The 15,190-nt window shown below is 39.1% G+C and overlaps 1 protein-coding gene across 2 annotated transcripts; it reads left to right on the top strand.

Annotated features, from left to right (window-relative positions):
* Positions 1-2,927: 2,927 nt before the first annotated feature.
* On the top strand, positions 2,928-11,077 carry LOC121913136 (toll-like receptor 13). 2 transcript variants are annotated; one of them, XM_042435812.1, is made up of 4 exons: positions 2,928-3,290; positions 3,623-6,116; positions 8,834-8,951; positions 10,183-11,077. In XM_042435812.1, the coding sequence occupies exons 2-4, from the start codon at positions 3,629-3,631 to the stop codon at positions 10,427-10,429; spliced, it is 2,853 nt and encodes a 950-aa protein (XP_042291746.1). In that variant the 5' UTR covers positions 2,928-3,290; positions 3,623-3,628; the 3' UTR covers positions 10,430-11,077. The 2 variants fall into 2 exon arrangements, with proteins under 2 accessions (XP_042291746.1, XP_042291747.1); XM_042435813.1 differs by lacking the exon at positions 2,928-3,290 and having other exon boundaries at positions 3,384-6,116.
* Positions 11,078-15,190: the final 4,113 nt, after the last annotated feature.

Genomic DNA, 15,190 nt, shown 5'->3' with positions numbered 1-15,190 from the left:
CCTTTTGTCACTGCTATGGAGAGAAAATAATGCCAATATTGTTCTTATTGGTGTGTTTTATTAGATTTACATATGTAACCACCTTCCTCTCTGTGTTGGCGTTGAACTTTGATGTGTGTTTTTTCTGTGTGTGCGTGTAGTCATATGACTCGCCTAACACAGGACTTGTATCATGTGACATTTGCTCTAATTTTAAACTGATATTTAATTGTCTTTATTGATATAATTTAGAGACTGAAATTCTTGTTTAAAATGTAGATATGAAACATTTCAAAATGTACTAGAAAATAAATGAGAAATGTCGCTCTGTCACGATGAAAGAGTTTCCTGCAGCTAAAAAAGTTTTACTTCAACTTATTTTCAAAATATCTAAACTTTTTAGTTTTTCTTTGTATTTTAAAAAAAAACGTTTTAAATTATTGATTTTTTTATTTGAATATTAAATTTCCTTTTATTATTATTTCTTTTTCTCTTCCTGTCTATTTTACTGTAAAATGTTAATATATATATATATATTCATATTATTACCATCATATTATATTTTTCCTATATTTTATTTTATATATTTATTGATTTTTTTATTTTATTTTCTGAAAGGGGAAGTATGGTGTACAATGAAAGTGAATGCAGTTGGTTTTACAAATTACATTTAAAAATTATGAACTGGTCTTTCAGTTTGGAATGAAAATGACTTTTTCACCTTGTTAGCTGATGTTTCCTGTCACGCTGCTCACCTGTTGAACTCTTCTTTCTGTCAGGATTGAATTCACCAAAGAAAACTGACGGCAATTCATGTCAGGTAGGAGCTTCTCTGTCTGTGTGTCTGCTGATAATAAATAAATGATAAAGGACAGGTTCACAATTTTTCAAGTGTGTGTTAAGACAACAGTCAGGATCCCAAATGCATATAATTGGTTTCAGAGTTATCTCACAGACAGACAGCAGTGTGTAGCAATAGGATCTGTATTGCAAAAGGTGTCCCACAAGGCTCAGTCCTTGGTCCTGTTCTGTTTACACTTTATATAAATGATATTGTTTCTGCTATAACTTGATGTAATATTCATCTTTACGCTGATGATACTATTTTGTGTTGCACTGCAGATCCTGTACAGTCTGCTGTAGTATCTCTTCAGAACTGTTTTCCTGATTTAGAAGTTTCACTCAATATCCATTAGTTAGTCTTGAATGCAGGCAAAACCAAATTTTTGTTTTTCACTAGAGCCAAAAATATGAATTTGGATAACATCATCATCACAACTAAATGTGGCAACACTATTGAAAGAGTCATGATATTTGGCATTTGGATTGATGAGAAGATATACTTTAAAAATCATGTATCAAATTTGGTGAGTAAGCCAAAAGATCAGCTTTTTCTTTGGGAATAAATCCTGCTTCCTGTTACAAGAACCCTTGTTGAGGAAACTTTTTCTTATCAGTTTTAGACTATGGTGACAACTTGTACAGGCATGCTTCAGCAGCGACTTTAAAGCCCCCTGATGCGCTCGACCATTCTGCACTCAGGTTCATTACTGGTGGTGCTTATAACATTCATCATTGCATCCTTTACAAAGAGGGCTGGGTGGTCCTCTCTCTCTGAGAGGTGGGGTTTGCATATGTATTTGTTTATTTCCAAGGCCCTTATTGGAAAGCTGCCATCTTACATTACTTCCATGCTAGTTTGGTCCACTGGACCACATTAGACTAGGTTTAATGACCGGTTTACTCCATGTCCCTCGTGTTCATACAGAGCTTGCAGGAACTGCTTTTGCTTCTTTGCACCATCAACCTGGAACACACTACAAAACACTTTAAAAATGAATTCACTGGTATCTCTTGGTCATTTTAAATCCACTGTCTCAAACTTTTTAATTTCTGTTTGTACCTGTTTTTAATTGAAATTGCAAAATGTATTTAAAAGTTTATCTGAAGCTAATATGTAGCTTCATCGTCCAAATGAGTCAAATCAAGTAGATATCTTTCAAAATCTTTTTAGTGCCAAAGTTCCTCTTTTTGTTACTATACTTCCACCTGCAGCTCAACAGGGAAACACTGTCCGAGGAAACACAAAGAGGGAATTTGATGCTAAAAAGACTGTAAATGTGTCAGATATCCACTTGATATGACTAACTCAGACTGCTGAAGCTGAATATCAGCTTCACACAGACTTTTAAATGACTGTGTGGACACACTGTGGATTTTGGCCTCCATCACTTCCATTGAAAGCACATTTGAAGGATATTTTAATATCCAGTATGAAAAGGAGGAATGATTACAGCGAGGAAATCTCTTTCACTGCTCATATGGACACCTGACTGCTGGTTTAACACATTGGAAAAATTGTGAACCCTTCCTTTAAACATAATATTAAGAAGAATTCCTGTTTTCACTTTACAGTTATGAAGATGAAAGGCTGTCTGGCTGTCTGAGAGTCTACAGTCAAATTAGCAGCTCTGGTGCTTTGAGCTAAATGCTAAACATCAGCATGCTAACCTGTTGATGTTTAGCAGATTTAAAGTTTACCATAGTCACCATCTTTGTTTATCGTGATAGCATGCTAACATTTGCTAATTAGCACTAAACGCAAAATACAGCTGATGGGAATATCATTAGTTTTTCAGGTATTTGGCCATAAACCAAAGTAAATGTTGACCAGATGACGGCGCTAAAGTCTGAGGATCAAAGTTATTATAATTCATCCTGAGGGGAATCTATTTTGATATTGTATAACAGGCGTAACAGATCTGTAACATCATAGATAGCAGGAAGTTGTATTAGTGAAAACAAATTTCTTATATTAAACAAGTTTTAAAAAGTGAAACATCATTTTCTTTAATTTGTAACAGAATAACAAGCTGCTAATGAAAGCTGGATAATGTTAGCTAGCAGCCTTTGGAACTTCACGCTGTTGTTCATGTTACGATAAATGGTTAGCATCTTGTTAGCATTAACTTATTACAGCTTCAAAATTCATCAAAACATTTTTAAATCATAAGAACAACATGTCTCAGATCTTTTTTTAGGTGTTTCTTTGCCGACAGAATAATAGAATGGGGTCAGTTAATTTGTATTAAATAATAGCACTCTAATGCAAGATGGATAATGTTAGCAGCCTTAAGCTGAAATTATGCTTTCCACGTCCGCGAGTATGCAGCAATAACCTGATGAAGGTCTGTGTACCGAAACGTTGTTCCCAATAAATCTTCTCTAATTGCAAGTGAAGAAGACAGTGTGCGGATGAATCAAACTGACTTTGATGATCCTCTTGACTTTTTCTGTAGCGCCTGGACACAGTATGTATGTTTTTAATGACTCTTGTAACCCCCTACTTATCTTGTTAACCTAAGTCACTGACTATTACTAGTCTATTACTATTACTTGTATCTAGTTTTCCTGTAGCATCACCATTAGGGTTCACATTTGTGGTTTATCTTGACTTGATTGGTTGGATTACTATGAGGTTTGGTTTAGACATCCATGCTGCCCCTGTACTTTGTCTTAAATGCTAATTAGCGTACATGCTAACGTGCTAAACTAGGATGATTAACATTATGTTAGCAATGTCATTGTGACCATGTAGCATGATTGTAGACTGTCTTGTTTTCTATCACTTTGTCTTTATCAGAACAACATGCCAGTGATGGGAAGTTGGACTCCGTTGTTTCTACAGAGTTTCCTCCTCTTACTTCTGCCTTTCTTGCTTTATTTTAACCCCTCGCTGGCTTACTCATTGAAAAACTGCACTACTGAATATTCTAATAATGTGACTGAAGTTTGGGTCACATGCATTCAACATGAACTGACTGCTGTTCCTGACGACATTCCCCAAAATGCAACATCTCTAGATCTCAGCTCCAATCAGATTTTTAATATCAACAGGACACATTTAAGAGGTTTATCAAAGCTCAGACATTTACACATTGAAAATAACTGCATTTCACATGTAGATGATGGCGCTTTTGCAGACTTGGCAAAGTTAATGGAGCTTGAAATGGGTTCAAACAACTTCTCAAACCTGACAGACAACATGTTTCTGGGGCTGACTAAATTAGTTTATTTGTCTGTGGAGAAGAACTATATCACATACATCTCCCCGCTGTCCTTCCAGCCCCTGATCAGCTTACAGAGAGTAATCCTGAGATATAACCGCCTATATCAAATGTCAGATATTGTGCCAATTTTACAATTACCAAACTTAGACGAACTGAGCCTTGGTTATAACACGTTCACGTTTTTTGAGTCACCTGACTTGCCTTTTAACAAATCAAACATCAGGACACTGTGGTTAATTGGTAATCAACTGACAAAGTTCAGCATCACACGTGACATTTTCCCTTGTCTTCAGTCGGTCTATTTAACTGTCGAAACTGACTTTAAATGGGATGTACCTGACAAAACCTTTCTGAGGAACCTCACTGCTTTGGACTTGTTTGGGGTTGAAATTAGTTATGAGATGTATAAAGTGATGCTGCAGAGTGTTGAGTCAGTGCAAGAGCTGTCACTGAGCTACTTACAGACTTTGCCAGATAAAAGCCTGATAGACATCGCCTGCCAAACCCCAGCTCTGACAAGTCTTGATCTGAGCTTAAATCGCTTTGTCAGCATCAATAACACATTCTTGCAGTCTTGCTCTCAACTTACTAGGCTGGATTTATCATTTAATTCACTGGAAGAGCTGTCTGAGTTTTCACTGAGATCGATGAAACAGCTCAGATGTCTGGATTTACACAAAAACTCTCTCTCTAAAGTGCCACTCGCCATCAGAGGTTTCTCCATGCTTGAAATCCTGGATCTGAGTGTCAATTTTATCAGTGAGTTAGGCTGCTCTGACTTTCTAAATTTGACAAGATTAACAGAACTCAATCTCAATAAGAATCGCATTTCAATACTCAAAGGATGTGTTTTTCAAGATTTGAACGATTTAAAAGTCCTAAATATTGGAGAAAATGAAGTTCAATTATTTGTTGATCCCTTCCACATGAATTTACAGAAACTAGAATTTTTGAATTTTCACAAGAATAATTTGAAGCAGCTCAGAAAGGACAACTTTAGGAATCTGTCTTCTCTCCGATCTTTAGATCTAGAGTCAGATACATATTATGTTGCTCATGAGGGAGCTTTTGATGGTCTGGACAATCTTCAAACTCTTAGCGTTACACCATATCTTTATGATACAATGATTTTCACAGGAATGCAACACTTAGAAAATCTCAAACTACATCTCACGTCTTCCTATAAAAGCAAGAGTTCTCATCAACAAAATGAACCACATTTTTCCAAATTACCTTACTTGAAGAGTCTTGTAATCCAAAATAATGACTGGCATCATATCTCGCCTGATTTGCTGAAGGGTCTGAAATCTTTAGAGCACTTTGCAGCAGAGAAATTCTTCACTGACTCACCTCATCCAGACACATTTAAATACACTCCTCGCCTGATAAATCTTCAGATAACCAACAGTAACGTCTCACATCCAAAACCTGAACTGTTTCAGCCGATCCCAGACCTGAAGTCTCTCGATCTGTCCAAAAACAAGCTCAGATCTTTGGATTTTCTGGCTCAAGTCGACCTGCCAGCTCTCAGCTGGTTGAAACTGAGAGAGAATGAGTTGATGGTGATCAATGAAACGGTCTTCCAGTCTCTGCCTGCACTAACATATCTGGACCTGCTCGGTAACCCTTTCACCTGTAACTGCTCTAACGCTGGCTTCATCCAATGGGTGAAGAGCAACAACCAGACACAAGTTCTTAATGCCTACCAGTATGCTTGTTCCTTTCCTTTGGCTGAACAAGGCAGCAAGCTGCTGGACTTTGACATCCAGTCCTGCTGGATGGACATTAACTTCTTCTGCTTCATTTCCAGCACTTGTCTGGTTGTGCTAACGCTCCTCACATCCTTCATCTACCACTTTCTGAGGTGGCAGCTAGTCTACAGCTTCTACCTCTTCCTGGCCTTCCTCTATGACAGCAGGAAGAGGAAGAAGGAATCTCCTCACTGCTACGACGCCTTCATCTCCTACAACGTTCATGATGAGGCCTGGGTTTACAGAGAGATGCTTCCAGTGCTGGAGGGAGAGCAGGGCTGGAGACTCTGTCTGCACCACAGAGACTTCCAACCAGGTCTACACTGTTTTTGTGTCTTTATGTCTGTTTGCTTGTCACTTTGTTTGTGTGCCGTAAGTCCTCAAATAGAGTTGTGACCAACAATTTTTGCAACTTCCCAAAGCCGGTCTTTTCACAATGTGTGGTCAGGTGTGCAGAGAGGAGAAAGTAGGCAGGGTTTGAGCTTCCCTCTCAACTACTTGTGTCACTTAGTGTGTGAATACCAGACTACAACACCATGAATTTCTTTGAGGAGAGACTGTCTGAAAATGTACTTCACTATCCCCCTTTGTACAATTTGTCTCCTCCGTTTATGATGGCAGGCTTTTCACCTCGCCTTCATGTGAGGACAATTGGATAGAGGTACAAAGGCTTTGTATGACTTCTGTCTGGTTTTTCCATTGTATTTCAAACCATGGTTCAGATGTATGTCATTGAAAAGGTGACACCGCTCTGGACATACGTGATTATGATATTTAAAAGCCTTTAAAGCTTAAAGTTTTGTGTTTGTTGTCGTTGAGATGTGATGACACATCTGCTTGATCAATCACAAGCTCCCCACTAGTAGCTGGAATTTGATTTATTACTACCTCCTGAATCTTAATTCATAATTTAGCTCCCGAAACTTGTCTCCAAGGCAGTGGAAAATAAAAGAACCCAGGACAACAGCTACAATTTCAGTTACAGCTCAGTAAGTCCCAGTGGTGGCAAAAACACCATCAGCCATATAGTCTCATGCCTCAGAATACCTTAGTAGATTGAGGATTGACTTTGTAGTTGTACCATTAGGTGTCTAGTTGAATGTCTTGAACACTTGGAAAAAGAAAGGAGCAGAGCTGCAAACTGACCATGAACTGGTGAGGGATTGCATTGGGTTCTGGGACAGACCCAGTAGACCTAAAAGTATAGTGAGGATGAATTGGTAATGTCTGGATAGACCCATTTCCACCAGGTCTTTAGTAGATCATCAGTACCTGTTGTGGTGGCAAACCAAGGTGCTGGCCAAGAGACATCAAGGGTCAGCTCAGAGGATCTCCTGACAGGAATCAGTAGAGTTAGGTGAGGAAGAACTGCAGCTTCTGTGGTCATGAAAGCCAAAAGAAGTCTTGGAAGCGTTGAGGGAGGACTTTCAGTTCGCCTTAAAGACATTCTGGCAAACCATCAGGCAATTCAGGAAGAGGAGGCACAGCCTTGCCCAGGCTCCTCTCAACAATGAAGAACTGCTAACCTTGACTGCAGAGGTGCTGGACTAGAGGCTTAAGTAAATTGTTGAACTTTGGATTCAGGAAGTCCATTGAGGTTTCCATCCTGGTTGTAGAATGGTGTAGCAGCTCTTTGTTCTTGCAGGTCTGAAGCGGTCATGGGAGTTTGTCCATCCAGTCTTCTTAGATTAAGCTTATGATCATGTCTCTTTTGATATCTTGTGGGGATGTGCCTTTGGTATGTGCCATGTGGTCCTTGTGTAACCAAAGTGAGAGCTGCATCTGTATAAACAAACCAAGCATGTTTTCTGTGGATATTGGGCTCCACCAAGGTGGCAGACAAAAGGCAGACAGCACAAGCCTTAAACAAGCGGCCAGCTCTTTTTTTAACACCCCAGAGATGCTGGCCAATAATATATAAGTGAGAGTCCCAAACTCCTCACTGACCAGACCATCTAAACAACCTCCTGCAAACAGAAAGGATCAGATAAGGAGCCCCCATCTCCAGATGCAAAATTAAGAATCATGCAATTGTTAAATTGTAAATACTTTGATTAATAGAGTAACCATATTCAGGAACTGTACCCACCTGTCCATGAACAGGAAGGGACTGACTTTGCTCCCCTAGAACTCTGCAACCAATGGGACTGGCCACGATGCACCTTCTTGGTGGGCAGACCGAAACTTTAAAACAGTGTCTTATCTAAGAGTTTATGCTATTTAAGGCTGTTTTTTTGGCCTGCTGCTTGTTTTTGACTTTGTTTTCTTGCTTTCTGCCATGCTGGTGGAAAGCTTGCATTTTGCTAGTTTAAGGATGTGATTCAGAACAATAGGAAATGAAACCTCTCTTGTCTGGCCAACAAGGAGGACTATTTCCCTGTTATCATACCTACTCTAATATGAGTTATGTTGGTGGACAAATAATTTCATGTTGGAGTTGTGCACAATAATAACTCATAATTCCCCCATAAAATCATAAAGCTATTTGATTTCACAAATTCCTACAAGACCCTTTAGAGGAAGTGGTCTCAGTCTGATCACAAACCAATTCTGGAGCAGTTCATTTGTGGTCAGAACATGATCTGACCTCCATCTGACCGACTACAAGGCTGCAAGTTTGAGTTTCAGCTGCAGTATGAATTGAGGTCCGACTTGGAGTAACAACCAAGTATGTCGTCTAGGAGCTTCTTCAGGACCTTCTTCCTGTGTTTATGTTCTCGCTCCCATCTCAGACACATCTGACCAATGAGGGAAGAGAACGTTCTCACCTGGCTGTTAGTGATGCATTTTGGTTTGCTTGATTTTTTTCTGCGTGAAAAGAAACCAAACCAAATCATCCACTGGTTTAGATCCAAACAAACACACTAGAGGTTTGAAAACTGCCTCAGTCACTGTGATTTGATGTATTCTAACAATTACCACAATGGTGCCAAACTCCAAGCTGACTTCATGGCGTTCATGTTGTTCTGGAGTCTTTAGTAGAAATTAGTCCATGTGTTTTACCTGCAGTGTGTCTAAACTGTGTCTCCACAGGTAAGCCCATCATAGAGAACATTACAGACGCCATCTACAGCAGCAGGAAGACCATCTGTGTGATCAGCCAGTGCTACCTGCAGAGCGAGTGGTGCTCCAGAGAGATCCAGATGGCCAGGTGGGGGCCGCTGTCCATCATTAGTCTTTCTTTCTTTAATTTAAACATCTTGGTTGAAGACACAGAATCATAAAGCTCTGTGGGTGATGTGAAGAGGAGGAAGGAAACCAGGAGGCCGATACAAAAAGTTTCAATCAAGTGGAATCACAAACATCAGACAACAAGACAAAGCAAAGAAAAATAAGAAGTGCAGGTGAAAGGAACACAAACAAGGAAACTCAAAATCAAAAACAGGAAAAAAAAGAAAACCCTATAAAGACTTTTGGTGTTTTCAATGTTTTTGAAGACATGTAACAACATGGCTGACTTTATATTAGATCTCAAACACTTACAGGGACTTCTATATGAAATGGTATATTGATATTATGAAAATCCTTTGTTGACCTGGTAGAAAATGAATGAAGAGCAAATGGGCAACATGGTGAAGCCTAACCTGGTGATCAGCGTGGATGATGCTGGATTCATTTCAATGAAGTCTCAAAGTACTTTCAAGACCGCAGAGATCAAGTTCAAACTCAACAAAGAGTTCGATGAGATGACTGCAGATGAACGAAAGACCAAGACCATCTTCACTTTTGAGAATTCAGTAGTACAATCAATTAGAACTACAATGATTAATTGATTAGTTGATTGACAGAAAAATAATCTGCAACTATTTTGATAAAGGAAAAATCAATTTTAGTAATTTATTAAGCAAAAATGCCAAATATTTGCTACTTTCATCTTAAATGTGAGGATTTGAAGCTTTTCTGTGTCATATATGACAGTAAACTAAATTTCTTTTGGATTTTTGACTGATGTTTGACGATGTCACCGTAAGAAATTATAACAGGCATTTTTCACTATTTTCTGACATTTTATAGACAAAATGACTAATTAATTAATTGAGAAAATAATCATTAGTTACAGCAATACAAGCAAATACGTGCATACATAAACACACGTTAAAACATTAACCTGAGTACTTAATAAATTAGATCCTCTGAAGCCTGCTAGTTGGATTTGCCTCCATTTTCAAGAACTTCTTGTGAATTAAAATGATCTTGTTCAGGTAGGATGGGTTAGTAACAACTGAAACATGATGACAATCATAAACATATGGATAATAAATTTACTATAAAGCATTTCTCTGTCCTCACATATAGCAGCACCTCCTGCTTTTATCTCACAGCCTCCAAACTGATTCAGTCCTCCGAATCGTCCTCATGGTTTGTCCTGTTTGTCGTTGCAGCTTCCGTCTGTTTGACGAGCAGAAGGACGTGTTGATCCTGCTGTTTCTGGAGGAGATCCCGGCCAATCAGCTGTCTCCGTACTACCGTATGAGGAAGCTGGTGAAGAGACGCACCTACCTGAGCTGGTCGCAGGCCGGCCAACACACGGGAGTCTTCTGGCAGAACGTACGGAGAGCTCTGGAGACGAGGGACGCTCCCACCGAGAACACCAACCTGCTGACCGGACCAGCAGGATGCTCCTACTGAACTGACACTGTACTGATATTTATCATCTTTAATGAATCATTGATTATCAGTAATTTGTTAATCATCATCAATGTCTGATCAACAGTCAAAAACTCCAAAATATTCACGCTAAGTTTACAGTTTCATGTCTGACACTGAAAAGCTTCAAATTCTCACATCTGATAAGCTGCAACTAGCAAATATTTGACATTTTTGCTATAAAAGACAAAAAATATTACTCAATTATGAAAATAGCTGCAGATTGTCTGTTGATCAACTGATTGATCAATAAGCTAAAAGGCTCCATCCGTTCAGTGGTGTCAGTTTCTTCAGTGTGCAGATTTGTAAACTGAATATTTGAGTTCTGGACATTTGGAGACATCAGGTTGATATTTTATAGACTTAAAGCTTAAGAGTAAATGTTAGTTGCAGCTCTAGTTGTAGCTGAGGTTTGTTCACACTGCTCTTATTTCCTTGTTTACTTCAGAACTGCACTGAAGTTGGTTTGTGGTTTTTCAGTTTGACAGCAACATTATTAGCCTGTATCAGTATGTGATGGCCGCACCGGCAGATTCAAATATTTATATCCATCCTTATGTCTCAGCGGGATTTGGAAAAACTTGTCCATGCATTTATCTTCAGTAGACTCGACTACTGTAACGCTGTCTTCACAGGTCTCCCTAAAAAATCGATCAAACAGCTGCAGCTGATTCAAATGCTGCTGCTCGAGTCCTCACTAAGACCAAGAAAGTGGATCATATCAGTCCAGTTCTCAGATCTTTACACTGGCTTCCTGTCTGTCAAAGAATTGACTTTAAGATATTGCTGTTGGTTTATAAAGCACTGAATGGTTTCGGGCCAAAATACATCTCTGAACTTCTGCTACATTATGAACCATCCAGACCTCTCAGGTGGTCTGGATCAGGTCTACTTTCTGTCCCCAGAGTCAAAACTAAACCTGGAGAAGCAGTGTTCAGTTTTTATGCTCCACATATCTGAACAAACTCCCAGAAAACTGCTGCGACTCTCAGTTCTTTTAACTCGCAACTTAAGACTTTTCTGTTTGCTGCCTTTCATTAAACCACATTAAGGGTTAATATTTTACACTGCACTATTACTTTTATTCTCGTTTTATCTGTCTTATTCCCTTTTTAGCTTCTTTTTATTTCCAAATTTAACACTTTTTAATTGTTTTTATGTCTTTTTACTTGTGTTGCTTTTATATTCTGTTTTAATGCCTTTTATGCTCTATGTAAAGCACTTTGAATTGCCTTGTTGTTGAAATGTGCTACACAAATAAACTTGCCTTGCCATCCACTCTCACATCCTCATTTTGACTGACTGTTCTTTCTTACTGCTCTTATTTAGGTTTACATTCAGTTACAATTTTCATAATTAAATAACCAACACAATTAGCTTCTGCATTATTTTATTAGTATTTCTTTTTTTGCTAACACTTTTGAGTTAGTGTGTTTGATCTGGAAGACATCTGGCCTCCATCATGTCGAAGGTTTGCTGATGCATTAAGCTCTATTAAACACCTGCACCTGGACCCTGGACTGTACCAAACACCTGCACCTGGGCCCTGGACTGTACCAAACACCTGCACCTGGACCCTGGACTGTATCAAACACCTGCACCTGGACTCTGGACTGTACCAAACACCTGCACCTGGACCCTGGACTGTACCGAACACCTGCACCTGGACCCTGGACTGTACCAAACACCTGCACCTGGGCCCTGGACTGTACCAAATACTTGCACCTGGACCCTGGACTGTACCAAACACCTGCACCTGGGCCCTGGACTGTACCAAATACTTGCACCTGGACCCTGGACTGTACTAAACACCTGCACCTGGGCCCTGGACTGTACCAAACGTCTGCACCTGGACCCTGGACTGTACCAAACGTCTGCACCTGGACCCTGGACTGTACCAAACATCTGCACCTGGACCCTGGACTGTACCAAACGTCTGCACCTGGACCCTGGACTATACCAAACACCTGCACCTGGACCCTGGACTGTGCCAAACACCTGCAACAGCAAGGTTGAGAGAGCCTTCTGTATGTGTATCTTGGAGGTAATTTTGTAAGTCTAATTTAGGGTTATTGTGGTTTGATGCTGCCCAGTTAATACTGAGTTGGAAGCAAACTGTCTATGTGTTTATGTGTGTTGTAAAATGGTTTGGTCAGCCAGTAAATATGTTCCCCTCATGTGTCATTAGTTAGTCAGTTTTGTCTCTGTTAAGTTCAGTTTACTGTTTTGAGTTCAGTTCTATTCTGAGGACCTCTTTTAGGCCTCTTCTTTGGGGTCTTGAGGTTTTCTTGGTGGTCTCAAAGAAGGAAGAGCAGCAGCAGACAGTTTCATTTCCTGAAAAGTGTTTTGGTAAAAGGCTGTTTCTGACTAATAGACTGATAACAGCTCCACCAAACAGTCTCTGAACCTCTCACATGGTTTCATTTCAATAAATGTTTAAAATTGTACATAAGTACAATACTTGAGTTAATGTACTAAGTTACTTTCCACAACTGTTTTTTAACTTACTGGTTATTTTGGAGATTCACATTTTACCTCCAAAACAGGAGATAAATGTATAAAAGGAAGTAAACAGTCTGAAAGGAACCAGTCTTCATAAGAAATGTTCATGTGCTCACTGCTGAAACACTTTAAACATCCTAACAGCTGACTCTGACATAAACAAGTTAAAATGTGTTAAAATGTTAATTATTTTTTGTGAGATGTTGTAAAGAGTCACAGTTGAGGATGTAAAAGTCAGTTTTTTGCACTAAAGGTCAGAAAACTGGCCCTGTTTCTGACCATTCAGCAGTATTATCACTTTTTATTTCCTTTAGTTCTGTTCTTCAGTCTAGTTCACAGCTTCTGACATTTTTCTTGAGTATTTCCTTATTTTGGAGACTTTTCCTCCACCACTGTTCAGAAAGAAATACTTGACTTTTAACTACTTGTTTTCAGTCTTTTGGACTTTTTCTCTAATCTTTGATTTTTGCTGAAATATTGGATCATTTGAACATTTATTGAAATGAAAGCATGTGAGAAGTTTAGAGGGAAAAATCACTATTTGGTGGAGCTGTTAACAACTCATAGACATGTGAAATGTGACCCCGACTACACACTGCTTTTTGTAAGACGTCAAAAGCCAAAAAGGTTGGAAACCACTGGTTTCATCTTTAACAATGTGTTGTATTTTAAAAGCTTGTTATATCATCCATTGTGTCAAATCTTCATCTGAAAAGTAACTAAAGCTTCAAATAAATGTAGTGGAGTAGAAAGTACAATATTTCCCTCTGAGATGTAGAAAGTAGCATCACATGGAAATACTCAAGTAAAGTACAAGTACCTCAAAACTGTACTTAAGTGCAGTACTTGAGAAAATGTACTTAGTTACTGTGCACCACTGGTTTTAACTAACTGGTAATTTTGGAGATTCACATTTTACCTCCAAACAGGAGATAAATGTATAAAAGGAAGTAAACAGTCTGAAAGGAACCAGTCTTCATAAGAAATGTTCATGTGCTCACTGCTGAAACACTTTAAACATCCTAACAGCTGCCTCTGACGTAAACAAGTTCAAATGTGTTAAAATGCTAATTATTTGCTTTTGAGATGTTGTAAAGAGTCACAGTTTAGGATGTTTTATTGCACTCATTCATCATTGAGAGTTACAGTATGGAAGCCTGTTTCTGTCGGTCAAAAAGGATGAAATATATAAACGTAGCACAAAAAGTAAGGAAGTTTGTGTTTGGTAGATTATTTCTTTGTTGTAACGATGCATCTTGGCAATAAATCTTATACCGTTGGAAAGCCGGTTTATTTCCCTTTTAAATGGCGCCACATTTGTAAGGAACATGCATTTGTGGGATGAGCAGCAGAGCGGAGTATGTGGGTTGCGCCCATGAAAAATTTGCCAAATCTTCTCTGCCGATGCCAAACAGCTTATTTTGCTGTTGCTATTGACTCTTGTTTTGAGCTTCTGGTACCCCCAGGTGCTGCCAGCAGTCCTGACCTCAACCCCATTGAACACTTGTGGGATCAGCTTGGGCGTGCTGTTTGTGCCAGAGTGACCAACACAACCACATCAGCTGACTTGCGACAAATGCTGGTTGAAGAATGGGATGCCATCCCACAGCAGAGTGTGACCAGGCTGGTGACCAGCATGAGGAGGAGGTGCCAGGCTGTTGTGGCTGTGTATGGTTCTTCCACACGCTACTGAGGCTCCTGTTTGTTAAATGAATAAATTGTTAAATTGCCAATATGTCTTGTTTCTTCAAACTTCAATCATCCAATCCACCAAACACCAAAGCTTATTCTGCCAAGAGTCAATGGCAGAATAAGCTGTTTGGCATGGCAGAGAAGATTTGGCAAATTTTTCATGGGCGCAACCCACATATATAAGTATAAGATTTATTGCCAAGAAGCATTGTTACAACAAAGAAATAATCTACCAAACACACATTTCCTTACTTCCTTACTCCTTACTTTCCTTACTTCCTTACTTTCAACTAATATTGGCTCAATATTACATAATATTCATTTACCATGAATATTTTTGTATTTTTTTATTATCTCCAACTTGTCATGAAGAGTAGCAGGAATAAACCCAAATGCAGAGACCGCAGGCTGAGCGAGGCGAAGAAACGTCTTTATTACAGGCTCATGCAGACAAAACAAGACTGGCAGGTCACAGCAAAACAGAATACAGCATGAGCAGATCAAACTGAGCAGAACAGAGGATCCGACAAAGACTGAACTGAAAACCAG

Source organism: Thunnus maccoyii, chromosome 15, assembly GCF_910596095.1.
Source record: "Thunnus maccoyii chromosome 15, fThuMac1.1, whole genome shotgun sequence".
Lineage (NCBI taxonomy): Eukaryota > Metazoa > Chordata > Actinopteri > Scombriformes > Scombridae > Thunnus > Thunnus maccoyii.
This window is presented reverse-complemented; position numbering and strand designations above follow the sequence as displayed.

Excerpts from the sequence above, each read along its gene's own strand:
- LOC121913136 (XM_042435812.1), top strand. The coding sequence starts at position 3,629 with ATGCCAGTGATGGGAAGTTGGACTCCGTTGTTTCTACAGAGTTTCCTC. Across the intron at positions 6,117-8,833 it reads CCACAGAGACTTCCAACCAG|GTAAGCCCATCATAGAGAAC; the intron begins GTCTACACTGTT and ends GTGTCTCCACAG. Across the intron at positions 8,952-10,182 it reads AGAGAGATCCAGATGGCCAG|CTTCCGTCTGTTTGACGAGC; the intron begins GTGGGGGCCGCT and ends TTGTCGTTGCAG.